At 40.8% G+C, this 27,499-nt stretch overlaps 1 protein-coding gene across 1 annotated transcript; it reads left to right on the top strand.

Moving 5' to 3' along the window:
- The first annotated feature begins 1,156 nt into the window (after positions 1–1,156).
- On the top strand, positions 1,157–26,534 carry SYCP2L (synaptonemal complex protein 2 like). The gene is made up of 32 exons (XM_058041156.1): positions 1,157–1,192; positions 2,461–2,485; positions 3,885–3,970; positions 4,104–4,192; positions 4,287–4,321; positions 5,026–5,168; positions 5,661–5,713; positions 6,076–6,121; positions 6,900–6,992; positions 7,082–7,142; positions 7,560–7,708; positions 8,551–8,611; positions 10,873–10,985; positions 11,385–11,454; positions 11,614–11,659; positions 12,286–12,331; positions 13,259–13,347; positions 14,852–14,900; positions 16,030–16,085; positions 16,706–16,760; positions 17,315–17,471; positions 18,567–18,616; positions 19,247–19,340; positions 19,773–19,864; positions 20,022–20,085; positions 21,666–21,797; positions 22,526–22,650; positions 23,142–23,236; positions 24,555–24,654; positions 24,735–24,793; positions 25,273–25,342; positions 26,478–26,534. The coding sequence occupies exons 1-32, from the start codon at positions 1,157–1,159 to the stop codon at positions 26,532–26,534; spliced, it is 2,496 nt and encodes an 831-aa protein (XP_057897139.1).
- Positions 26,535–27,499: the final 965 nt, after the last annotated feature.

Here is a 27,499-nt window from a genome sequence, read left to right as displayed (position 1 = left end):
TATTTTTAATAGATTTTAAAATATTTTTAATGTATTTTAAAAATGCACATAATGAACTGAGTGGGGAAAAAAAATTTACTCTCTTATTTCTTTTGGTGTAGCAGCCAATTTCATGGCTCCATGTATTACCTGATTTAAAGGGTTTGGGTTGTTTGGGGTTTTTTTAAGGTGATAGTAGAAGGAGAGCATTAATTTCTATAAGTCCCATTAGTGAAATATCTAGAGTTTCTAAATGCATTTTAAATGCTCCAGCAAAATACATTTTGCTAAAATACAATTGATGAGTACTTTGTGTTTCTATGTTTTTAAAAACTGAGATATTCTTTATGAAGGTCCCTCTCTAGTTATGTAGCAAACTTGATGCATTTAGTCTGCAATTGTGTTTTATCTTCTGGCACTATATTGATTTCAGCTGGTAATAGTTGTAGTAGCAGAAAGGCAATTGTGCTGAAGATGAGTATCACCTGGACCTAACACAGGTGCTAGGAAACAGCTAACACATGCTCTCTGTTAGCAAAGAGCTAACTGAGGAGTCCCCAGTCCAAAATGTTGTATTCCTGCCTTTCAGTTATGTTTTTCAGGGATACAGTTGCTCAAAATTCCTGTATGGAGATAAATTAATAATTTTTTTCCAGTCTGATCTCTGGACTTTCAGTGGAACATAGATTTCTAGTTCACCATTTGTGTGTGATGTTATGCAATGTTTAAAACCATAAAGTATAAAAAAATGTTTACATTGAAAAAGCTTGAAAAAATTTTACAGCATTTTGCTGTGAGTTGATGTCCTCTAGAAATGTCCACAGTAGTTTTGGTGCCACTAGCAGCATGTGTTGTGTCTGAGCATCACAAGTGGGTGCCTTGGACAAGAAAGGAGGATAAAAGGAGGGCTAGGGAAGGAAGGGGGAAATGGCACTCTTCATGTCCTCCTAGCGAAATTTGAACTCCTTAAAGCCATGTAGCTTTTGACACAGTACTTGACTCTGAAGTTTGAAGGGTAACAAACTCTGTGAGGTTTCCTGCAGACATATATAATTTAGAATGATTAATTCCTCTTCTCAGGTTTTAACTTTTTTTTTTTAACTTTTACCTGGTATCTTGGTTTGAAAGAGCAAGAGTGTTTGTGACCATCATCGACCCAAATGAGAATAAATTTTTGATGTTACTGCTTGAAGACTTCTTTGATTCTGCATTGGTATGTTTGTTCTTTTAAGGGGACAGAAGGGTTGTCTTTATTGGATAAGATAGCTATTGCTCACAAACAATTTCCTATTAGAAAAGAAATAATTGCATGGGACCTGGTGCTCTCGGGCTGAGCCTGGGAAGCAGCCTAGGTGGGAGTGGGTGGGCAGTGTCTAGGAGTGTGCTCCAGGCTGGGAATCTGGCTGAGATTTGGCACACTTGGGAGAAGTACTTTCTCATTTTCTATCTTGAAGTATTTGTTTTTGTAGAAAAATTTGCAAGAAATACTGATGCATTTTGTAAATAAAGGCTTGTGAGCCAAAGCTCTCTTTAAAACTCACAAGTTACTGACACTGAGCTGCACTTCATGTGCAAACGTGTGCTAAGGTGGTGCTGGCAATTTGTTCCTACTCTATTTGAAACAGGTTATTTAATTCTAAAGAATGATTTAACTGGCTTACAACTCTCATTTAGGTTTCAACTTTAAATATCCACGACTTTAAGGGTGTTAGAGGCCTAGTGATGTAGCACTTGTAATAGGAAGAATGCTTTTAAATTTTTTCCCCAAGCTGTTTTCTCTCAGTCTTGTTGTCTGTAGCTTTGTGTATCAGAATTCATATCAATACCTATGGCTCTATTCAGGAGCTCTGCTAAAAAATATTTGTGCAAAATCAAGTTTCCTTCTTTCTGTACTAACCACTTTGAAATTATAAAATACCCATTTATTTTCCCAAAAATGGAATTTATTTTGAATTATGTCTTCCTGCTACGTTTCTTCCACATGCTTTCACTGTGGAGGATGAAGTGTTTTGTGTTATGGCATTATTTTTAATTTTCCTCATGGGACTTTAATGTCCTTCAGATACACATTGTGGTATCTAGTACTGTAGTGTATAATCATAAAATATGCTTTCACATTGGCCCACATGAAAATAAGAGAAGGATGTCACAACGATGTGGGTTTTCCAGGGAACCTGTAGGCACTGCACTCTCAAGTGCTGCTGAAATTCCTGGGGGAATTGGGTGCTTGGGTACCTTTACCCTCCCTGCATATTGTATGATCAGGGTGACCATATGTGACATACCTGGATCAGGTGGCTTTTTCTGATGTGGGTGCACTGGTGTTTTAGGTTATTCTGATGTGGGTATGTACTGGTTTATGTCATTTAGAATCTGAAAGTTGGGGGGTAAGGAAGGCATGTATTAACAGCTTGACACTTCATGTACGGCTGTTCTTGGGTGGTGCTGTGCCAATGAAGGCTTCTTTTACTTTTCCATCAGGTGATTTGCAAATGCAGTAATGAAGGTCAGTATTTTTATTCCTTCCGTTCCTCAATATTGTGAATCTTAATCTTGGGAGCGTATTTCTTAATTCTGCTTGAACTCTATCCCCTTTCTCTTTTCTCTTTTCTCTTCAGCTTCCTACTTCTTCCTCTCTGCAATATATTTTTTAAAAATTCTGTAGCCGATTTCTCTTCAGTTTATTTTCATTAACATTTATATTGGAGCCCAAAACGTTTGTCTGTTTCTCTTTCTTTTCTTGCTATGTACATGCTGAAAAAATCTGTTTGTTATCTTGTTTAAATGGTCAGCACCAAGCATTTCACTTGATCAGAGTAAGTGGCTTCTGAAAGGGGTTCAGTCTAGACAGTCTGTTCTTGCACATATCTTTGTTCTGGCTTCAGATATCATTCCCTTGCTGAAGGCAACCATCTCCACAGAATAATGTGGTAACTCCTTCAGCCTTCTGAATTCAATAGAGGGATGTCTGCCTATCTCATTAATTTCAGCAGCAAAATTTTCTGCTGTGGCTGGTTTTATGAGGGGTGGGGGGAGCAGGTGCTTTCAGAAAATATCTGTGACCAGACATCCAGCCTCACAATCCATGTAAAAATGAAGCATTGCCCTGTAGGTCGGGTAATGTGTGCTTATTTGTCCTTGTACCCTATTCTAGCAGGAGCAGAGTGGCACAAGCATCTTCTGGTTAATACTTTATTGGTTTACTCTGTTGACTTTGACAAAACCTGTATATTCAGGTTTTCTCTAGTGTCGCAGACATTTTTTCATAGAAATCTTTTTTTCTGAGATTTATTCATCTTCTGGGAAGCAGAGGCCCCAGAAGAAGAATGTAAACAATTGTTATCAGCTAGTGTAGAATGCAACAAGTGCAGCAGTGATTAGTCTTCTGTGTGTTTAGATTTGCTAACCACTCACAGGAGAGTTTGTCCTTGCTTTCTGCTAGACACAGAACTTTGTTATTCATTCTTTTCTATTCTATTCTTAGCTTAGCAGCCTCTGCAACTTCTCTCCTTATTCCTTTTAGTATAGTTATAATGTATTATATATCATATATCAATAAATCCAGCCTTCTGATCATCAACCAAAATTCTCATCCACTTCTCTCACCCTAAAAACCTTATCAAGACAGTGTAATACTCTAGTCCTTAGTAATTAGCTCCCCCTTTCTCTGCCTCTTTAAATAGTTACTCAGGTCAGAAGTTAGTGTATCTGGAGCAATTTTTTTTTTAGATGGAAGTTACCACTACCCCTTTCTATCTAGGATTAGATGGTTGGAAACTTTGTCTTAAAATGAATTTATAGCTGGGATGTTTTTATTCCTTCAACAAAACAAACTGTTGTTGCTTCAACTATTTTTGTATGGACACCACCCATTTCTAGCTATACCTTTCAAATTATTTTTCTAGGGATGAAAGAGCTAGTGAATTTATTTTTGCCTGAACTAGGGCGCCTAGTGACAGAAGCAAATCTTTGCTGCTCTCTGCACCTCGAGGTAAGATTCTTACTAGGAGGAGAAAATTGGATATATTTGTGCAAAAGTTTGTGTAATTAGATAAAAATATGTGAAATTATATTATTGATTTATTTCCCTTCATTTTCTACCCCTTCTCTTGTGGGGGTGAAAGGCCTTGAGGACCCTCAACTCTATACTTGACAGTCTCCCACGGGAGGAGAGAAAGAAGTTCCCTCTCTCTGAGGAGATGTGCTCTCTCACGTAAGTGATTTTCCCCTCCTGTTTCTCAATACCCTCTTCTCTGCATTAGGAGTTAGTTATTTCTATTTTAACTTGTGGCATTATGCTGTTTCAGGAAAGACCTTGCAAAAACTATACTGGAGGTTGGTGGTAAGTTCTCTAGCTTTACCTCATCTACATGCTTATTATAGATGAATTATAATTTAGGTTTTTGTCAAGAGTTGATTTTTAGGGAAGCAAGTAAAATGTGCTTTAACAAAACATAAATTAAAAAAAAATGTTAAATACAGCAATGCATTAGCTCTTTCTGGTTGATATTAATAATGCATATTGACTAATCAGGCAGGCTAAACTGATTTATGTAGAAAAGTAATTAAGTCAGCTTTATGTATGTGTTTACAGAATATGCTGGCTGTTAGTCTTAAAAAGATTAAATTTGAATTGCTTTGTCATGATACGGACAAAATTTAGCTAACATGGTTAATGGCCTCTTGAGTGAAATCTTTTTTGTTTTCTCCTAATAATAACACTTCCTAGAGTATTACCATGGTATATGGAATGTAGCCTAATTCTGGTGGGTTAGTGATGAGTCTCTGCTCTCATCCCCTTCCCAAGCACATCTCCCACTCATGTGTTGTGGTTTGCAGTGCTCCCTATCTCAGTCTCACTGAGCTGGGGGAGCTGAGGCTGCCTGAGCCAACACTTGGCTGTTAGCCTCCCCTGTTCTCCTAGGGGGAACTGAGGCTGCAGGATGGGTGTGACTGTGCAGTATAAAATGGCAGGAGTAGCAATGCTATAACTCTCTGATGTGCCAGAGGGATGATATTTATCCTGTGCTTATGATTACCCGGCAGATTATGACCTTCAGGTTGCCCTTTCGGAAGCACTTTGTAGACTAATAATAAAAAAATGGAGGGATGACCTTGTTCACCAATGGTTTGAAGATAAGTATCTTGCTGAAGCTTTCAAAGAGATCAAGGATCGAGAATTTGAGACGGTGAGGGTCCTTATTTTGAAAACAACATACTTGACAAGTGTGTATAGGGGCTAGTTTTGGTTGAGTTAAGCCAGTGTGTCCTTGCATGAAGTTCCTACAAAACTGATTTTATAAATGCACAAAGTTATTTGTGGATGGCATGTTTTACCTTTATTTTTTCTTATTAATGTGATAAATATTAAATGAGACATTGTTAAAATAGCTCCTACTTTTAAGTTATTTTACCTATAAAAAGTAAAATAAAAATATAAATAATGCATCAATAAGTTAATTTACAGGGTTTATATTTGAGTTCTTACTGGTCTTAAGTTGAATCTAACATTTTGTAGTAAATTGAGAGTTTTTTCCCAGTGGTCTTTGGTGTTCCACAGCTTAAAGCTTTTAACTGGGCAGTAGGTGTTACACAGCAAATATTATTCTACACAATAGAATAACTTTGCAAAGGAGAAATAGCCTGATTTTAAAAAAAATAATGTGTCATTTGTCTTGAAGGACTGCAGAAAATTTCTTAATCTCCTAAATGAAAGGCTTGGAGATAAAAGAAGGTAAGCTGGCAACCAACAGAATAAATTGGTGCCATCATCACTGCAGAGGGAATAAATGGAATTGTGAAAAGGGTTGGCTTAAGCATAAAAAATTATTTTACATCACATGTAAAATTAAGCCTTTTTTTAAGAGGGAAATTTTATGGATTTTTATGGTGATTCTTTTGAAAGCAAAATCAACTAAGGTAACACACCACTACTAAAATACTATATTCTTCAGCTTATCCAAGCTTAATTTACCTCTAGAAAATTTGAAATGATTCTTTGAACAATGAGATTGGTTACTAATCTTATTAAAAATAAAATAATTGAAGTCAGACTCTAATGTTGAATGTATCATGTGAAGTCTGCTTCTCTTCCAGGGTCTACTCATTTCCTTGCATATCTGCTTTTGCTGACATGAATGAGGTAATAGCTCTTAAAGCTCTGGCACCTTCCTTACAGTGTTTTATGGCTGCTGAAATGTTGCTTTCTGTGGTAAATTTTGGAGCCTTTTTTTCCCCGCCTCTTTTTCATTGAAGAGCTCAATTCTTGGAGTGTAGGGTGTAATCTGCTGCTCTAGCTGGAAATTTTGCTTGTTTGTCACTTAGCTCCCAACTTAATGCTGCTGACTTTGCTGTTGTATCAGCCAAGTGATAGAGGCAATGCTTCTCTTCATGGTGATGACAGAAGAGAGTTCTAAAAAGAAACAGGTGGACAGGACAACACTGAGTCCTCTGGCAGAGCTGTTTCCAGACTGCCAGAAAACAAGATTAGCCTGATGCCTCTGGAGAAGAGTTGCAGAACCTGCACTTTTCTTCACTGGTTTTCTGTTGAATAAACTGTGGCACCATTCCTGACAGTCATATTGAATCAAACCCATGTAGATGGAAGCTGATTCCACAGTTTGTGCTTATTTCAAGTGCTCAGAAACAGAGCTTCCACAGCTTCTTTCCTGGCACAATCATGGGAGCATTTGTGCATTTCTGCTCCCATGGCTGAAGCAGAGGCACATCTGACACGGGTGTGGTTGGGTGAGCAGTGGGCTGGCTCACCCCACAGCATGATCTGAACTCGTGTTTCTGCAAGGTGTATGGATGTTTATGTAGGCTAATGCCTTCCAGTTTTCTCTCACTAAAGAAAGCTGTGACTGATACAGCAGCCATGGGGCTTTTAGGGCAACAGCAGTGCTGCTCTTCCTCCCCAGGCAAAGAAGCCATCGGATGAGAAACTGGAGGAGTTTTGGATTGACTTCAATGCTGGCAGCCAGAGTGTGACTTTCTATGTGGATTGTGATGAGGTAACAGCAAAGCCCAGGTGGCCTTGGGTTAGCCTAAGCCAGTGGGCACTCCCTCAGCCCTTCTGACACGATGCCTTTGGTTTTCAAAGGGAGCTCTTTGGGACTCTGTGAGGCTGTCAAAAGAAAATGTCAACACTTACAGTGTGAAGGGTAAGATTTTTCCCAACATTATCCTGTTTGACTGGGGGTCCATGAGACACATGGAGGACACCTGAAATCCCACCATCACGATGGTGTTCCTGCCTATTCTCTTCCCTCTCTGCCTTGTCCTTTGGTCATCCTGCACTAGCTCTGATTGTTGGACAGAGTGTGGGCCCATTCTGCACAATAACCCCCCTTCCCTACCCAAACAGGACACCTTGAGGTGTCAATTTGTTGGTGTCCTGGGGAACAGCATAACCAAGACTCAAAGGGAAAGAAATGAGCAAACAGACTAACTGGAAATACACACGCAACATGTAAAAGGCTGTTTTTAAAATCCCAAACAATTACTCAGACATCTTGGGATTAACAGAAAAATGTCTTGATATAAAATAAATGTAATTGATTTTTTTTTTTTTAACGCAGAGAAGGATAGAAAAAAGATTGTTAAAATTTTTATGAAGATACCTGCTGTTATTAACAAAACAGAAGCAATAAAATTCAAACTGGTTTTCAGTGATGAGATTGAAATATTAGCTGTACTTAGAAAAGTCCTGGGAGATGAAAGACTGATGGTAAGTTCTAATATGGGGTTTTTTTCTTAACTATATTGTACACTGGACAAAACCATTCAGGTTTGTGGGATTTGTGTTTTGTGCTTTCTTTATTTGCTCTGTGTCTCTTTACTATATATTTGCCTTCCCACTGTGGATTTACGATACTCTACATAGAGAAATTAGGTGTTTTAGGAAAGATGTTTTGAGATACTTGAACTTATGGTTTAAAAGCTGGCAGGTTAAAGTTATTTTTTAAATTAATTTTAATTAAAGTTAATTTTAATTAATTTTAATTAAAGTTATTTTTTAAATTAATTCCTTGTGTTATAATTTTCCTGAATTTCTGAAGTAGAAAATTAAGCCTATGGGATTTAATTACATAACTTTCAGTATGGACATATATGGCTCCAACTGTTACATTGCACAGGATGAGCAAATTGTTACACAAAAACCTGGAGGTGTGCTGAAAAATACAAATTGTAGACAGGAGTTCAAGACAAAGAGTAAAGTACTTTTAAACCTCAAGGTTTTTTATTAGCTAATGTCAAAACATAAATTATGTGAGATTTTTTTTCTTTTTTCCCCCAAGTGTTAATATAGTTAATTTTTGTTTTGTAATTCATTCACAGTCTGTAGTGTTTGCTGAAAAGCTTACATGACAGTAAATAAGCATTAATATAGTGGCTGCCATTTGCCCTTAAAGGAGCTAAGATCGTTCTAAATTATCAACTCAATTAGTATCCACTGATTTGTTGCTGGCAATTAGCAACTGTTAGTTTTGTGTTAAGTAGCTGACTTTACTAGATAAAGACTACTTTTTGTAAGACCGCTTTTCACATGAGATTAATTCATACCAACAGATATTTGAGTCTGAAGATGAGATTGTCCATTCTGGGAAGGAAGCTATGCAGAATGAAGCAGGTGATTTTTTTTTTTTCCTGTGATGTTTTTTCTTTAAATATCTGTTTCCATATTATCATTTTCACTTGTAGTCCACAGCTTACAGTTAACTTCACTTAAAATAAGGAAAAAGAAAAAAAAAACCAACTCCACAACAAAAACCAGGCCATGCCCAAGCTCAGTCTTGTTCTGTTCCTGCCTTGTTAGCTTGGTAGCTCTGCTTGTGTCGGCTGCTGAGTCCCTCTAGCCCAGGGAGTGGGGACTGGGCACCCTGGCCGTGTGCTGCTGGGGTTGCACGAGCAGGGAATGCTCATGGAGGCAGGATCTGTGTGCTGGCAGGTGGCCTGCCAAGGCACATTTCAGCTGCTGGCTGGCCTCTGATGTGCAGGGTGTGCAGAATGTTTCTCCATCTGCAGGTGTGGTGGGATGCACCCTCCTGTCCTCCCCTCTGGCTTGCCTGATGCCTGGTTTCTGGTTTGGCCATGCCATGGGGTGGCCTCTGGCCTCCTGAAAGCACAGGTTCTCTGATGGGCCAGTGCTTGCACCTTGGTACTTAACAAGCTCTCCTCTGCACAGTGCACATGGTGGGGAAGCCTCCACTAAAACTTCCTGCAGGGAGGCAACTTCTGGTTTTTCTGAACAAGGTGATGTTCAGTGAATGATGCGCTCCAGTTCCCTGTCCCCAAGTGCAGTGGATGATGCCTTGGAGGTGCCTGGAGCTGTCATGGAAGAACAGCTGGGGGAGCAGAAGTGCTGCAATCCCTATTTGTGGGTAGAGGTGAGCAGCAGCCCAGCTCCTCTGCAGGAGGTGACCTGCTGCTGTAAATACCTTGTGCTGCAGGGCTGTATCTGTCTGTGCCCCAGCTACAAAAGCAGCTGCCTTAAGGCAGAGCAGGCCCTTAGCTGCACCTGGAATAGCATTTATTCTATATTCTCACCACCCTACAGTCAATGCTTTGTGTTTCCTTGAACTGGGCACATGAAGTTTTCCATCATCAAATGGTGGTGTTCCTGTGCTGCTGCCAGTGAACATCTTCTGCAAGGCTTCTTCTTCCAGGATCATTTGACAGAGTTTTATTACGTTCTAAATTCAGGAGTTGTTGAGGTAACTTGGAGCCTGAAGTACAGATTTCTGTGTCTGACCCAAAGGGAGGTCTAAGCCCAGCACTTCCTGAGAAAAAGAGAGAGTAACTCCTTTCTTTCCTTCTCATTAAATTCTTCTGTAAACCCCCACAAACTATAGGTCACAGCCTTAAGGAAAAGCTGCTTATAGCAAAAAAGCAGGAGGTGTATGTGATCAAAATTGGTGTTAAACAGGAAAAGCTTCCTCATCTCAACTTTGGTATCAAATTTTCTGGAAGGTGTGGGGTTTTTTGGGTTTTTTTTGGTTTTGTTTTTTTTTTTTTTTTTTTTTTTTCTGTATGGTGATCTTTTAACTTTGAAGGCTGGGATTTGCTCTTGCTCCAAAACTGGCTGTATTTCAGGTTTGAGAGTGATTACATTTAGTGTGGATCCTTTCCTGGTGTAACCTGACAGATATTTCCACATCTTCTAAGGGTGTGAAATCACAGGTCTTCCTACTGCTATCACCCACTGTCTTGAAAACAAGTGGAGTTTGAAGAGTTCTTTGGATAGCTGTCACATTCTTTCTGTTAGAATATTAAAAAGAAATTTTTATTTTTTAATTTCTTCTAAGTTCCTGTGCATTTCAGATTTCTCCATACTTGAAAGAGCCATTTCCACCTCTAAATGTCTGGGGCAGTAACTTCTTCAGTAGTCCTTCCCATTTTGCTCCACTTACAGCCTATAAAGAGCTATAATGGAAGTCCTCCAGCTTGTGGAGATGCAGATGAGTACTTGAAGCAGTCAAGGAGGATAAAGGGCAGAAGGTAGTTAGTCTGCAGTGAAACAAATTTTGCAGTACCTGATAGAGATTCAGTGGAAGAAAGCATAGATGGAGGAAGATCCCCCTACTTTAGTCAGCCACACAGGCTTGTTCCATGTCTTCCAGAGCTCAGGAGTCAATGTAGCAATATAAGGAGCAAGATGATAGACTTGCATACATTCGTCCAGTATTGATGAGCCTGTTTTTTATTTAGCATTGCAATTTTTCACTGGGTACTTTGAAGACACTTGGGTTTGTTGTGTTAAATGTGAGTTTAAGATGTGCCTAAAGGTTATGCTGCTGCAATTTATGCATGCCTGTGTGGGAATGGAAAGAAGGGGCAGTGAGTGTGTTCAATTGCTGCAATGGCATTCTCCCTCTGGTTGCTGTTCTGCAGAAACACCTGTGCCCTCTAACGCACAGAAGAGGAAAGATCCTTCAAACTCTGAAAATGTGGAGACTCAGAAAGACAACTCAGCCTCTCAGCACAGACAGCAGCTAACAGGGACTGTAGCAGTAAGTGTGTGGTGTATAATGGAACGGTCATTGTTCCCCTTTTCCCTTCTTCCAGTCTTTTTTTACAGGTGTGGCTAAAACCTTCTTTTAAAAAAAAAACTGGTTTGTGTCTATTCAACTCAAATACTTATCTCCAGAGCCGCAATTTTGGCAATTTTTTTTTTTAAAAAGAAAAAAAATTGCTTCCTCTTGTAAGAGGACAGAGGGTGCTTTTAGTGAGAAACCCATAATATCACCTATATGCAGCTTAAAAGGTTTTTATGTGTGGGCAATGGCAGGCCTGCCATGCAGCTCTTGCCACAGGCTACCACTAAAAAAAGTCTATTTGTAGAAACCCCCACTTCTTTATTGATCATATGCATGTTTTGTTCATGGTTTCATGTCTCCAAGCAGAAAATGGTCAACTCTGGTGTTGCCATGGTTACAGTGAGCCAGCAGACTGACCTGGAAGATGCTAACCAAGGTCAGGCATGGCTCCCTTCAGTACCTTAAGTCCGACCCAATTAAATGTCACCCAGGTGACATGCTGAAGGCTATGATTTTGTGGGTCTTACTGCAAAAAATAGATCAAGTTTCATAGTAGTTTCAAAGGGTAAAACTATAGTTTCCTTGCTTTCTTCAGAAAAAAACTCCAAAACTCCATCTTCAGGGATGAAAGCTAAGCCTAGGTGAGTGTTTTGCCGACAGAAAGTTCCAAAGTGAGTTTTTTGTGGCTCTTTTGTGTGTGTGTGTTTGGTTCCCCCCTCCCCGAGGTTTTAATGCATGCAACTTTGAGGTTATTCCATCACTTATTACATTGAAGATTCTGTTTTGCCACCTGGACATCAAGGCTGTTTGCCTGTAGTTGCAATGCTTTGGAGTTGCTGAACAATTTGGTTACTAGATTGGCAGCTGCTTTGGTGTGACTTTTTTTTCATCATGGATTTAGTCCAAATGCAAGGTGAGCCCACAGCTGATTTACAGACAGTTAAACCTCAGCTGTGAAACCTGAGCTTGCCCAGTGTGGGATTGTTCCTTATGGGCACCATGACTTAGTGAAAAAGTGATGTGAATTTGATTTCACCTTGGCTTGAATTCACCTTTTTATCCCAGACCTTTGCAGGACAGAATTCCTTGTAGTTAAGGAGCTGGACTTCTGTAGAGCTCTTGATTACCTTTCTTCCCTATACATTAAACTGTTGCTTTGGTGCTAATTGGTCCAAGTTTGGGGTTCCCCCCCCCCCCTCCACTTAGTACTTCACAAACATTTTGATCTTTAGATGAGCAGCTCCTTTACATGTCCTCTTGTCCCCAGTGAGAAGCCCCTAGAAGAAGAACCCATGGATGAGCAGATACCAAAGGTATGTGTGCCTTGGGGGTCCCTCTGAGAGAAGAGATAGGAAAGAGACTTTCTGGGGGAGCTGCAGAAGAAAGCTGGTATGGGTTGACCACTGGTATGGCTTTGAGCAGTGTCCTGAGCCCCCAGAGTGTCACACCTGATGTGCTGTGCCATTTGGCACCAGGAGTGAGCTGCAGAGGCACAGCTGCCAATCTCATCCTAGAGGGGCCCAGCCAAGTGATTCAAGCTCACTGGAGTTTATTCAACACATCCACAGCCCCAAAGCGATGTGCAGTGCCTGTGTCCAGGAGTGCAGGGGTGTGTGGGACATTCTTGCATGTCACAAGTCTTGCACACCCGCCTCAAGAGGGAACTTTTGCTTCCTGAATGGAGACAAGCCTTGGAAGTCTACAGATGTGTTTATTCAGTTTTCTATCTGGGCTCTAATGACTCTCCCATGTAGGAGCTTACAACTTGTGTAAATTACCAAGTAACTGAGAGTCATTTGTAGTTGCACTTGGAAAGTTCTATCGGTGTGTCCATGTATTAAATAAGTAAATGCACTATGTGAGAAAAATTAAATTCCCAAAGCAATATTTTTGAGTTTGGGTACTTATATAAGAAATCACATTTTAGACTTGTTCTTGGGTTTACATTTCCAGGTGCTAGTTTCAATTTTTTTAAAAAAGAATATTTTTTACTGGCGGTTCAGTTTTGCAGCACTCTACAGTGAATCCAAAGATTTTGAGCTACTTTCTCTCTCCCCCACCCTCCTGACCCCCCAGTTTCAGCTCTGTGAATCTCATCCTTTGTGGTAGGAAAGTACCACAGGCAACAGTTGCACCTGGAAAATTGCTGTAGAGGGAGGAGGGAAGTTTCCTAGCACACCTTTTCTCTGCCTTTGGCAGGCTCTAGAACCAGAACATGACTTTGGGTACTGTTGTTTCAGATCCTGCAACTCTCTCCTTTTCCAAGGGATGTTACCAGCAAAAAGAGAAACAGGAGATCAAGTTTGGCCAAGAAGAGGGCTGAAGGCAGGTATGACACCCAAGCCCTGTGCCCATGCAGGGGCTGGTGTACCAAATCATTTTAGACCTTTTCTAGCACTCAGGGAGGAGGAGTGTCCCCATGGGGGGTGGCCTGACTGTACCTAGTGCAGGCAGAAAAACAAAATGAGGCTATGAAGGGTCAAAACTTGTCTCTGTAGGACCCTTTGGGTGCCCAAAGTGATAAAGATCTCAGAAGCTAACCCTAGCCTGCCAAAAATGCCTTCTACTCCTGTGATACTATGTCATGGCATGTTGGCTTTTTACTTGCCCAGCCATAATCCTCCAGTGAGCTGAGTTCTGAACACCACCTTCTTTCACAAATATTTAAGTCATATTGTGCCAGTTCCTTGAAATCATGTTTCCTAGGGTTTCAGGATGGCTCCTCTTTCAAGTTGTCCCTTTCCCTTGCCCCCTCACATCTGTCTGTTTGCATTTGAGGCTGGGGGCACTGCAGGAAGAAGCACTTGAGGTTTTGGGGGCTCTATGCAACCTGTAGCACTAAAAGTCTGCCTTGTTGAGCCCTCCTCCTACACTCTGCCAAGTGTTGTGTTCAAGTTAATGCCTGCTGCTGAGCCGGAGGGCAAATGAGCTGTGTGTGAGGATCTCTGCTCCTGTTCTGGGGCTTCCATGGGAGTCCTCCTTCAGCCCGCAGTCTCTCAGCTCAAAAAACCTCCCAAAACCCCAAGTGCTTAGATGATTTTTGACTGACTGTAGGTCAGAATAGGAAAACTTGATGCAGGACTTCATAAGTTTATTTGTTTTGTGTATTTTAAGACAATCTGATGCAGCAAATACCGGTTTTAAAACAGGAGCAGCAGTGTAGAAGTTGGGCGTGAGGAACTTTAGCTCAGTCATTCTGCTCCCTCTAGTGTTTCATCTTGAAATGAGTGCTTCCTTCCTTTGGGAGGCTTTGGCGAGGATCTCAGCTCTTTAGTTCTCCCCTTCTTTTACTAGTAAAAAGATGATGTAGTGTATATTTAGCAATTTTGTCGTAGTATTTTTTTGAAATAGTTACGATTTGGAGAGAGCTATAAAACTACAGTTAAGTTTAAATGTTGGAGCATGTGAAAACAAGAGATTAGAGAACAAATATTAAATACTAGAATTTTCGAAAGATAACTAAAAGGAATTTTTAAAACGCTTCTGATGTTATATTTCCACTCATTACTTCTTCCTACTATGTATTACTATGGGTGATGTGAGAACAAAATATCCTCCACATAAACAGGGATAGGTTAATTTCTAAGTTTTGAATATTTCTTTAAACAGTTACTATTTTAAAAAGCGAGAACCAAGACAAACAGCAAAAAGACTAAGAAAAGGAGCAAGTATTTTTTAGAAGCTTAGAAAACAGTATTTTTAGGCATAGAAGGTGTCTGAGGAGAGGGGCTCAGAAAGAAATTATCACATTATCACCTCCCTGCTCTTAATGGAATTCTATGGGGTGATTCTTCACTATTATACATCACTGCCATATTTATGTTGCCTTGCAGGAAGGAAGTCTATGACTTTGAAAACTCAGACTCCTCAAGTCGTGAAAAGGTAAACTTGAGACAGAAACTCAGCACCTAATGGTTTAGTAACTTGAAGCAGGGGACATCCTTTACTGCAGAAATGCTGTAAGGATGAACACGCTGTTATAGCAAGACAGACAACTGGGAATCTGAGATTTTCGTTTTCTTTGTGTGGTGGAAATGGATTTTTTTTGAGTGGCAAGAATGCTCATCGCTATGTGAGGTTTGTGGTGGATAATGCAAGACAACACCAACAGGCATTTGAGCTGCTGCTTCATGGAGGTCGTGGGATGTCTCTGTGATTGAAGGCCAACCTCTGTGCTTTACTGAATACCAAAAGCAGATTGCTGAGCATTCACTTTGTCCTCCTAGGCTAAATAGAAGAGACTGAAATACCCTTCAAGCTGTGCTTTACAAGCTGGGAATCCCTGGTTAAAACTCAGTCCTCGCATAAGTTTTGTTGAGAATTCTGCTTGACTTACATTTGCAGACTCTCAAAAAAAAAAAAAAAAAAAAAAAAGGAGGGGGGATAAAAATGAATTACTTTGGCTGCTTTGAAACTTTGCCCAGTGTGGGCTTTCCCAGGAAGCTGTGAACTGGCTCTTGACAGCTTCCATTAAGGTGGCTGTGCTGGACAAACCTTTTGGCTTTCAGCCTCTTCCCTGGTGTGGGAGCTGTCACTGATGCTGCTGACTGTGAGGCAATGGGTACTGAATGGAGCCCCCCAAATTTCTCTATTATAAACTGGACATGGCCCGATCTTAGCTACTGCCACTGGGTGTCAGCATAAATCCCTGCTCCATGGCACCCAGCCCCGGTCCCAGCAGCTGTCCCAGGGCTGTCCAGGGACCCTGCACCGTGCTTACAGTGCTGCTGCCAGCACTGCTATTGATTTAAATGGCATGTCTCGTGATGTTGGTGCTTCAAATGAGCATGATTCATAAACCAAAGAAAAGAGAAATGAACTCTGTTAAACGCTCAGCTGTTTGTCTATTATAATTTATGACACTGTTTCATTCAACAAATGCAAATTCCATTAAAAAGTGACATTTCTGAGCAGGAGTGGTAATCCATTTCATTTCTGAATTCTGATCTATTTTCAATATATAGAGTATTTTATGGGGTAACTGGGCTCTAAGACAACTCTCTGCTTTCAGGTTGCTGAAGCCAAAGGAAAGATTCTTGCCCAGAAAACTTCTTCACAAAGTCAGAGGTACAGTATTATACATTCAGTGTTTACGAACCTTTTGCTATGTGAATAAGGGTTCATAGCTTTGGTTAAGATCTTTTAAGTTAGGATCCAAAAGTCTATGTGATTTTTTTTCTAATACAGTAGTTCCTTCCTTAGGTACCACACTATCTGTGGATGTTATTGATACCAATATTTTAATTAGTACCTGAGAATATAAAGGTTACTGGAGAGACTAATGACTACTGTCAATTTTGACAATAATATGATTTTAACTCTTAAACATCATCCTTTTCTGACCATGTGCAAAAATGACTGATTTAATTTTTGAAAAATGCTTAAACTCCGTGCCTTGCTTTGGCTGCCTTCCAGTCATAGCAAGCTTCCAGGAACTCTCCACCTCTATGTATGCAGATTAACTTTTATTTTAAAATATGCTGATTTCTAGATATTCCTGAATTGCTACTTTCAAAATCCAGGCAAAGAAAAATTTGGCTACTGTCTGCTCTTTAACAGTTTGGTTCTTCTGCTGAGCTCTTGAGGGGCCTTCTGCCCCCTCTGTTTGCCTGTGCCCATCCCACAGTGCTGTGGTGTGTTATTGCTGTGCTTGCTACTCTAATCTGGGTCTTTGTGTTACTTGGCAGGACTTATGACACCAGAAGCAAGAGCAAGGAATCAAGCACTCTTGAGAGAAGGCGGGTAGGTTGTCTATGCTTTTGCATCCCCAGAGCCTTTGATTGTTGCCTATTTGAATGCTGTGTATTTCTACTTGTATGGATCTGTTCCACCCACAATGAAGCTGAAGTTTAAGGCCTACCCAGTGCATAGTTGGAGAAATGTGATTCTGACAGCCTCTAAATACTGTCTGTCATTTTGAAAGCAGTGATCAGGATGCACCATCACTGCCAGACCAGCTAGTGAATTGTCTGTTACCTGTTCCTCCCAATGTGCCACTGGATGCAGCTCAGACACACTGAGCCTTTTCTCCTTGCAAGAGTGCTCTTCTTTCAGGCACAGGAGAGAAGGAGAGACAAGGAAGGAGGGTACTGTAAAAACCCCGTACTGGCAAAAGTCAAGCATCTGCCTCTTGGTGTTTTTATGCAGCTGTTTCAACAGCTGGCTGTGGCCATTATGTCAGATTTCACAGCTTTTCACGTTGTACTGTGGGGAGGAAGAAATGGGATAACTTAGTAGCAGCTGAAATAGAACGGCTGAGGGGCTTCTGAGTGAGAAGGACTGAATTGTGTCTTTAGTCCAGCTACAGGAAACACCTTTTCTCTGAAAGTAACAATGAAAATACAAGCCCTGATAAGAGTGAGAAAAGCTGGATCCTTGACTCTCAGATACAGCCAGTGCCAAAATCTGCTGACTATACCCGAAAAAGACCCAGGGTGAGAAGTAAATTAAAAGGTAAGCTTAGTGCCCTTCTGACACTTAGCTATGCATGACGTACTGTGCTGCAGAAAAGTAAATGCTGGTGATGGTTTGAAAAAGGAGAGTTTGGCCAAATCCTGGCTTTCCTGAGTGGGAGAGAGCAGCCTTGAGGCCAGCAGCATGGGGTACCCTATGGAGGAGAGGCATTGTAAACTTTTGCGCTTGAACTGGGCTCCTGTCTCCTTCCCAAATTGGGGCTCAAATGTCCAGGTGGACATTTGGCACCTAAACAAACTGTGTGGGTTCAGCACTCTCTGTGATGGTGCTGAAGAGCCCATGGGCCCTCAGCTGGTGGCTGTGTTGGTGCTCTTGACTGCACTAGGAGGAAGATCTCTCTGAAGCTACCACACCTCCTCCCTGCAGCTTTCCCTTCCTCACCTCCCCAGAAACATCACCGAGTAAACCTTGAAAATCCTCACAATTTGCAGACCAGGGCCTTCTGCTCCCCTGTTTATGCAGTAATAAGCCAATCATCCTCTGAGTGTCAGATGTGATTCTCTCTGGTAGTATTCTCTGCTTGGGCCTGACCAGCAGCAGACCTCCCCTGCAGCCATGCTCCAGGGCTGTGTGCCGCTGTGACCACCAAATGGAAACCAAATTGTCCTGAATGAGATGGAATGTTTCTCTCCTCCTCCTGGAGAAATGATGCTTGCTCAGGTAGCTGTTGGATTCTGCACAGATTAAAAAGCAAAAGAAAGATGAGCTTCAAATCATTCTTTATACTGGGTTTCCAGGGCAGTTGTTGTCACTGCAGTGTCAGCCCACATGTCTTGCAGACAAGACGCTGAGCCTGTCTTTCTTTTTTTTTTTTTTTTTTTTTTTTTTTTTTTTTTTTTTTTTTTACTTTTTTGGCTGCTCTGGATGCAGTGAGTTGTGTATGTTTCCATCGTTGCATCTGTCTTTGTTAGAGAAAGGTGTTTTATTGAAAGTTAATGGAAGTGTTGGGAAGTTTTATCTTGTAAATGGCTAGAAAACCAAAACTGAAAAGGTTTGCATTGTGGCTAACTCAGTTAACTGCACAAAGTACACCCTTTACATTGCCAGTAACCAGGGAAGCTTTTCTTCTTGCAGTGCTTCCAGTGTCTTCTGCAAGTAGTGGCAGTGACTATGAGTCAAAAAAGGTAAGAAGGTGTCATGCTTTAGTGCCTCAGATTTAAAAACATTAAGGATGTAAAATGTGTACCAGTGAGTGAGAATTAAATAAACCGGTGCGATTTTAATTTTCAAATGTTCTGATGGAGAGATTTGTCTGTTAAGTGCTGTTGAGACTCTACTGGTCTAATGGAGGAGGTCTTTGGAAAACATGGTAAACCTCATAGAAACAACTGTTGAATGCTGCATATCAAATATATATATGTGTGTGTGTGTATGTATATTTGTATATACATATTTGAAATACAGGCAGTCTGGGAAAAAATCGCCAGAACTAGTAGTCACACTAAAATCTTTTATTTTCCCCTGTAAAACTTTTTCTTGACTACAATGCTTCTTTTCTGCTTATGAAAAACATCATCAAATGTACATCTCCAATGCCTAAAGGGAGAATTCTTGCATGCATTGAACTTCAGGGCACAGGTCTCCTTTGATGCTGGATAGAGCCATCAGTATGTTAGGCATATTTAATGTATGTATCCACTCTTAGTGTATTTAAAAAACAAACCATTCATCCAAAACTCTCCCTCCAAAACAGCACCCCAACCTCTACTTCTGTAGTAATGTTTAAATAAGGCTTAAACTTTGTTTTGTTTTAGGAGGGAGAATCAAGGCAAAGAGCTCAAAAGGAGACGCTAAGGAAAAACTCAATGAGCTCCAAGGAAGATGATTTACCCACAGTGAATCTTGCTGGTATTTTTATTTTAATATTCTTCAGTGCATTAGAAGGGTTTTGATATGTGTGGGTCTGTACTTTTTTGGATGAGTTCTTTTGGTGGTGGGTTTTTCTTTTTGATTTTGCCACTTTTCTTTCACATTTTTCCCATAAATATTTGCCTTGTGATATTTCTTTGTGATGGCTATGAGGGGTAGATACTGTCTGCATAGATAGTCTCTTGCACAAGGAGAAGATAAGCTGATGCTATTGAGAGATGAGGGCATGAACTGGCAACCACTAAGAAAACAGCGTTTGGACTGAGTCTGAGCCACCACCTCTTCCCTGTGTGACAAGATAAACAAGAGGATGGAGGGCTTGGGTTTTATTTTCTGTCATTAAGTTGTGATTTCCAGCCAATACAGGATTCAAACTTTGTTGCCTGTGTCATTTATTACTGTCTCACACAGATGAAATGCTCTCAGATGATCTTGGAGGGAGTCCACTGCTGCTTGGTGTGTCTGCCAGGAGCCCTTCCAGTGATGTGGAAAAAGCCACACAGGTGCAGATTGCAGTGCTCTGCTTCCTCCCAGCCTGCTCTCAGGCTGCCTCTGCCTGAAACCAGCCATTGTGTCCCTTTGCTTCCCATAACAAGACTAGACCCTGGCAGCTTGTCTGCAGGGTGGGCACCTTTTATTTTGTTACCTTTTTCTCCTTAGAAGTTTCATAGTACACCTGGCAAATTATCAAGAGAGGAAGAAAGTAGCAAGCGGAAGGACTCAGGTTTGTTACTCTTGATAACAAGGGGGGAAGAGTTGGGTAAAAGCAGAAAGAGGTGGTGCCAAAGTTATTTTCTTTCAAAGACAAAATAACTCTGACTTTTTTGAGATTGCTTTTATTTTTGCTAAATTTTGTTTCTCTTTTTTGAATGTCACGACAGACTGTGGTAAGATGCTTTTACATACATTCCTGAATTCATTGCGAACTCTTAAAACCTGTCCCCTTGATTATAGGGGGACTTGTAGTGTAGATTTGCAAGCTAATGACCCAAGAGACACACAAAAGATAATTTGTAATGTTTCAGAAGTGAACTGCAACTTCAGTTTAAACAAAACAAGCATCCCTTCAAGTTGCTGAGTTTTTTTATACCTAAGAACATGGATATAAACCATTGCTATAAGCATTGTTAAATGGGGACTTGGATAATGCTTATTACTGCTGTAGTTTTTTAATAGGTTAGTGGCATATCAGGATCTTCTTTAAAAAATGAAACTGAACTTTCATAAACAAACCCAAAAGTACAGCACAGTCTCTTTGTGGTTGGAAACAACTGAACTTCAAATAAGTCAAGCAGCAATGGGGTTGTTTCCATCCTAACAATTCTCAGTGCTGATGTAGTTCTAGCAGTCTGAGTTACTGATGTGACTATGGAGTGAGTCACTGAAGCTTCAGTCTTGGACAAAAGCATCCCTTTTCTCATGAGCTGGCTCTGTTTGTGTTCCCAATGTATCTTTTGCCTGTCCAGCATTTTCTGAATATGCCCTCACTGCAATAGCACATCTGTTTAATTTTTGGGGAAAAGATAGTTGCTGAGGACTTCGTTTTATCACTGTTTGTTGTACAGCCTTACAGTGGGAGAGGAGTTGTTTCCATTCAAAGGCACACACAGGGTTATGCTCAGAAATTTCAGGTGTGGTTTCTGATTGCATTTGGACTCTCTCTGTGAACTTTAAATCTACTCCATGGTGCTTCTCTTGGTCTGACTGTCCCCCTTGCTCTGGGCCCCACCAACTTCCATTCTGCCCTATGGAGACTCCAGGGAGATGATTTGTCAGACAATTTACTGAGTTCAGAAAAAGTGCACAGTGAGACAAAAGGATGGGGGTATAGTTTGTTTCTTTGGGTTTTACCAAATTTTCCCTAAAGTAGAGGCTGTAAATCCCCTGCAGCTTTGATTTGGATTGTTTGGATTGATTCAATTTTATTTTCAAAAATTTCCTTCATAAGCAGTTTGAGAACTTGGGTTGGAAAAGGCATTGGGAAGAAGCTGGACACCAGACGTTTTTGATGATGAGAATAGCACTAGGCCAAGAAAGGAAATTTCTTAATCTTTAGGTTGGAGACATGGAAACTTTCCAAATACCTGTGTAACACCAGGCAGGCTAGTTCCCTGCTTTTGCTAGGGAAGATGCTTGCAGGTGAAGTCTTATCCTGTCCTATGTGATGCCAGACCATAAAATGAGGCTGCCTCCTTTTCTGAAGCATTGGTAATTCCAGTGGTGGTTTCTCCTTGAGCAGGCACTGTCATATATCTCATGCAAAAGGACAGATTTCTTCTGAAACATCTTCTATTGTTTTTCTAGATATACTGAGTGGCACTATCATAAAAAAGCCTAAGTTTTCTAGTTTGGAGAAAAATCACTTGCCCTCTGAGATTAACCACACACCAAAGAAAATTTCTGATTCAGTAAAAGAGGAAGTGGAGATCCAGAAAGGTAAAATCCATTTGTAATTAAGGTGAAGTGCTTAAATGCTTTCAGCTTTTCTTTCTTTTTTTTTTTTCTTTTTTTTTGTGGTAGAAATCATAGTCACATGGAACTTGAAGGGATGTATTTGTTGAGAGGCCACCTTCTCCACAATCCAAAAGTGAAAATTATCAGAAGATATTGCAGCACTGCCAATGGCAGTGGACACTGTGTATGTAGAGGTTTGAATAAGGAAATTTGGGTTTCACTTGGTCAGCTGCTCCATGACATCCACACTTGCTACTCTGAGTATGATTTTCCAGAATTATTTAAAAAACATCAAACACAGGAGCTGGGAAAAAAGCATGCAGGTAATGCATGAAGTAACTGCAAAATACTGCTAACTCTGAGCACAAGAGGATCAGGCTTTCCCTGCAATGGATAAGTAGAAGACAGAAGCAGTGGTAGCCTGACTATTTTCTGCCTTTATTCTGTTCATTTGCCTCAGTCTCTGTAGATAGCTCTTTGTGTTGCTCTATTGTGCCTGTCCTTCCCTGCTGCTCTCTAACAAGTATTTGCATGGGAATTTTTGAGCCACTTTCCCTCCTGCTTGTGAGGTCTAGAAGAACAAGCCCCAAATTCCAGCTCTCTAACAGAAGTTTTTGCACACATAAATGACAATCTCTTCAGTAGCAGGAAGATTTATATTCCATCAAGTCTTCCAGCATAATGCTAACTGGGCATGTGCTTCCTCCCAGGTCAGAAAATGGATGATAGCCTAGACGATGTGGTTTTTTCCAAGATGCTCCACGAAGACTTGAGTGATTCAGGAGTGATTTTTGCCTTTGAAAGCTTTATTGGCCAACTGAAGAAATTGTTCTGGGTAATGTGAGCTCTTTCAACATGTGTGGCAATTGATCATATTATGTGAAATTACCTTTCTATCTCAGGGAGAGTTGGTGCAAATATCCAATTTTTAGTTTGTGGTCGGGAGTAGGGCTTTGGTGGCAGTGTCTGTTAGTCTGGAGCTCTTAGAAGTATTCTACAGAACTTGTATGTTCTGAGTAATGTTACAGGGAAGACATAAAGAAAATTTAAATTAGATTTTTCCTAGCACAACACTGTCCTGAAGCCACATAGGTTACATTGAGGCTTGTTGGTGTAACTACTGTGACTGAATTAAATCAGAGCATATCTGCAGCACTGATGTGTGTCATCTTACTGCAGATTAAATTTGATTTAAGATGGGTTTTGCAAAGATGAATGGCAAGTTCCTGCAGAGGAACATGTTTTCCAGGGAAAGGTTTTGCAAGCTAGACTTCTAGGTTTTGACTCGGGCCATTGCCTATCCCTAACTGTGCATCCTGTGGCTAGTCCCGGTACAAAAGGATTGAGATCAACACACAGGATGCCCTGAGATCTTCAGAGAAGAACTTGTCAGCCCTGCTGAACCAGATACATATGTGCAGGTAAGTGGTCTGGTGCTGGCTGAAAACATCTTCAATTTTGTGTCAATTTTGGTTGATAGGGAAAGCCAAACTGAGAGCTGGATATTGTGCTTATGGTTTGTATGGCAAAATAACTTGTGTGTCTCTCTTTTTTGTTTTTTTTTTTTTTTTTTTTTTTTTACACAAGAAGAGTTTCAGATGTATAACTCCTGGGATTCATTCTAATTTTCCTGTAGGGGGAGAGGATGGGTTAATTCATGCAAAGCAAGCTTGAGTTACAAAGAGTTGATGGAGTGGTCTGTGAACTGTCTTCTGGTTGTCATCAGCTTAGTAACTTCTATTTCTAAATCTTTTAAGAAAGAAGCCAGGTTGTGACTTGCTTAATGAAGTGGAGGAGAAGAAAAGGAATTTCTCAGATCCTGAATTTCTTAGATTGGAGCTAGACAAAAAAATAAATTATAATATTTATGAATTTGGTATAAGTGAGATACTTACACTTACAAGTACAGTATAGGATGTATTAGGCCTCTGTATCTATTGCACATTCACTTTTTAGGATTTAGATCAAATGTAGTATGAAATAATAACATTTAAAGCCAAAAATCCCTGGTATCAATGGGACCTCTATGAGCAGAATTTGCTATCATTAAGGTACATGGAGAAGTTGGAGTTCCAAAAGAAAAAAAAAGAGATGTTTTGTGGTGGAAGATAAGAGTAGATGGCAGTGAGATACTTCAATGCTTGGTTGCCAAGTAAGTAACTTGGATCTAACCAGGATCACAGGATAGTGGATGCAGGGCTGTGCCAAAGTTTTCCTACCTCAATGCAGCTGGGAATGGTGGCAAACCCAAGTCAATAAGGATGTTGTGACCACAACTTTTCTTAAGGTTTAGAAATTGCTGGCGTCCTGTACCTATCAAACCTAAGGCAAGAAGAGCCTCCATAGAGGCTGTTTGTGTCAAAATAGAATCATAGAATGGTTTGGGTTGAAAGGGACCTTAAAGAGGTCTTCAGCACAGGAAATCTCTGCTGAACTCCCTGGAGGCTGGGAGAGCATGCAGTGCAAGTATTGCACTGGGAATTCATGTGTATGCTCTGCCCCAGTCCTCTGTTCCTGGCTGCTGTTTGGGACAGGCTATTGGGCCGTATTTATCTGCAGTGTGCCTTCGGTGCAGCTATTCGCATGCTCTGTGACATATCTGAGAACAAATCTGCCCCATGTAGCTCAGCAGTGAAATTTTCCTCTGCCCCAAGGTAGCTCTGGTGTTGAAGGGGTTGTTGTCCACCTTGTGTGACAGCACGTTAAAGTGGCAAAATTGTTTCTGCTTTCCATCACTAGGCTGAATAAATTTGAGACCTTCCGGAAGATTGTTGTTGAAGAGCTTGCCAACCTTGAGAAGGATACTCAAATTCTGGCAGCCATGGAGAAGGAAGCACTGGTGTGTACAGCTTCTTGTGTGCCAGCCCAAAAGGGTGCCTCTTCCCAGGTAACAGGGGGTTTCTTTTGGGGTCTTTTTAGGATTTCTGGAATGCGCAGCTGCTCAAACTGAATACATTCTACAGCCAGCAAAAGGAAAGGTACATCTCTGCCAGCTGTCCTGCATGCTCAAAAGTCCTCTGATGGTCATAGAGGGCACTGGTGGTACCCTTGCTGATAGATGGGAAAGGATTCTAAACCTAGTATGGCATCTTCGCTTGGTGAACACCACTATACTTGGTGTCCACTGATGGAGCTTTTGCAGCCTTGTGAGGGTTTTCAATTGGGATTAGAGTGTAATGAGGGAACCCTGTATGGGAAGTTGTGTGGGAGAGGAACCTTGCTCAGGAGAGCTGTACCAGGATCTGGAATAATGTGCAATTGCACACTCTCAACATGACTCTGTCTAGGGGTCAGAGGAGGTGGAAGGAGGTGAACGTTTTCTGTATAAAAGACTGTTGGCATAAATGCTGAGCAAAAACCTACCATTCTCAGGTTTATTTTTGGTGGTAAATATATCTGTTCAAACTCCACCAGTAAGTGCTTCATGAAAAACCAGCTAAGATCATTTTTCTTTCAGAATTGAGTCAGTTGACTCGGCCCTGGGTGAAACAGCAAAGAGTTTTACCGACGCTGTGCAGAATACAATGGTAGGTGTGATGCAAAAGCAGCTCCCTATGGACGAGGGACTGAGCTCTGGCCTGGCTGATTGGTGTCAAAAGTGGCAAAATGAAGCTGAAATCCTGGGAGGGGAAGCCTTTGGTTGGCTAATTTGTGGGGCTTGTTCTTTATGTGACTTCTGATCCTGATGCATGGAAACCATTGATAAAGAAATGTTTGACGAGGGGAAGAGGTCACACAGTACTTTCCTGGGGGAGAAGATAAAGACAAGGGCCATCAGGTAGTGATGTTTCTCCTGGACTCACACTCTGGGGCAGTTTCTGTGTAGTTTGTGACCCTCAATGCATTTGCCCTTGGAGTTATACATCCATGACAACCTGTGGCTAAGGGCTCTGGAGTCTAACAGCACCTTGCATGCGTTCTCTTATCTGCTCTTTAGGTCTGGTAACTTCTAGCCTTGATGTATTCAAGTCTGATTTTTTAAAACATTTTTTTTAATTTAACTTACATCCTGGTTAAATATTCTGTTAAAGTTCTTAAGCTCTCCCTCTCTGTAAATTAGGACAAATACTTTGCAAACTTTGATACAATGCTTAGTTTCCATCCGATTCACCCCATCACATGGACGTGTATTTTTGCTACTGCTGCTGTTCCAGGTCTCTGTGCTGATCTGATGCCTCTGGGAGTTTAGCTTTTCTGCAGTAAGTTTGGTGGATTACTGCCTTGTGTGTGTTGCCATGTGCCTGCACTTCACAGAAAGCTCCTTGTGTTGAAGGAACAACTGTGCCTGTGGTCACAGCAGACTAAGCCTGGGATTTTAGAAAAGATGATGAAAACCAAGGGCTTGTATATTTTAGCAGTTAAAGTTGGAATCCTGGGCCTTTCCAAAGGGAAAATTTTCCATTATGAGCGTTGAGTTGCTGAGGGACACAGGTGTTCCTGAATAAGGACACCGAAAGAGCAACAGGGCTGAAAAAAGAGCACTTGTGTCATGGGAGCTGCTCATCCTGCAGCACTTGTTCCAGGATAGGTGCTTAAGAATTAAGAGCTGAATCTAAATGTGCTTCCAGGATCTTTGCAATTTCTTATCTTGAACAGTTTCAACGTTTGTATAAATTTTTGTGATGTTTTGTCTTACCTTTTTCTTTTTTTTCTTCCCTGCAGTATGAACTCTCACCGAAGAAGGAAGAAGAAAACGTGTTCATTGTTCCTTCTGACTAGCAAACCCCTGAACTCATTATTGCTCGTGGCATTTGAGCACTTTGTGTGCAGCATAGAGAAGATGGTTCTGTGAAGGATGCTAGTCTATTTTAAATGAAAAGAAAAAAGAGGAGGAAAAAGCATTATGTTGAGCCATTTTTTGGCCTAAAAAGAATATATAGTGCTAAGTGGTGCAGTTGTGACCCCTGTGTTGATAACAAGTTTTTCTGAAAATTGCAAGGTTGGGTCCTTTATATATCAAAGAAAATTTAAAAATGAACTAAAGATAATGATATAGCCATCAAATTGATGGATATATTGCCTTACTTTGTTCTGCCAACACCTTTATCAAGTGTAAAAGCACTTAACAATTGATTCAAAGTAAAAAGTTGTTTGCATAGAACAATAATCTCACTCTTTCCTTCAAATTGATGCACTCTGAGTGTCTGGGAAGGTACTCTAGACTTCTGTGTACCTTGTATAGGGTGCACATAAGGGTGGGAGCTGCTGGCTTGACACCACTGCCACTCAGTTCTGTATTGCAGAACTGAAAGCAGAGTGGGATCTATTGTCCAGATGTCTGTGGGCAAACGGGAGACTGCAGGGGGCAAGAAATACAGAGAACTGAACAGAAAATGGGAAGTGAAGCAGGAGAAATTTTTTTGCCACTGGTGACTTTTGGCTTCAAGAAGAGTTTAGAATACAGTGAACAATGCTAGGATAAGATGAAATAGCATCAGAGGTCTCTGGAAAGTAAGCATCAGATAATCCATGCTTATTAATATTGTCCTCTGCTGTGACAGAATGTGACAGAGTTCCCCAGAAGATAGTTGTTCTTCACAAGAGAGTGTATTCCTGCAAAAACAGTATTAGTGCTAGTGCACCTTAATGAATTTGTGGGAACATGGCAGATTTCCAGGCTTTGGGTTTCTATCTCCTTAACTTAGAGACCCAACCTCAGATTGCTGTATGTGTTAGAGTTGAGG

This window comes from Melospiza georgiana, chromosome 1, assembly GCF_028018845.1.
Source record: "Melospiza georgiana isolate bMelGeo1 chromosome 1, bMelGeo1.pri, whole genome shotgun sequence".
NCBI lineage: Eukaryota > Metazoa > Chordata > Aves > Passeriformes > Passerellidae > Melospiza > Melospiza georgiana.
This window is presented reverse-complemented; position numbering and strand designations above follow the sequence as displayed.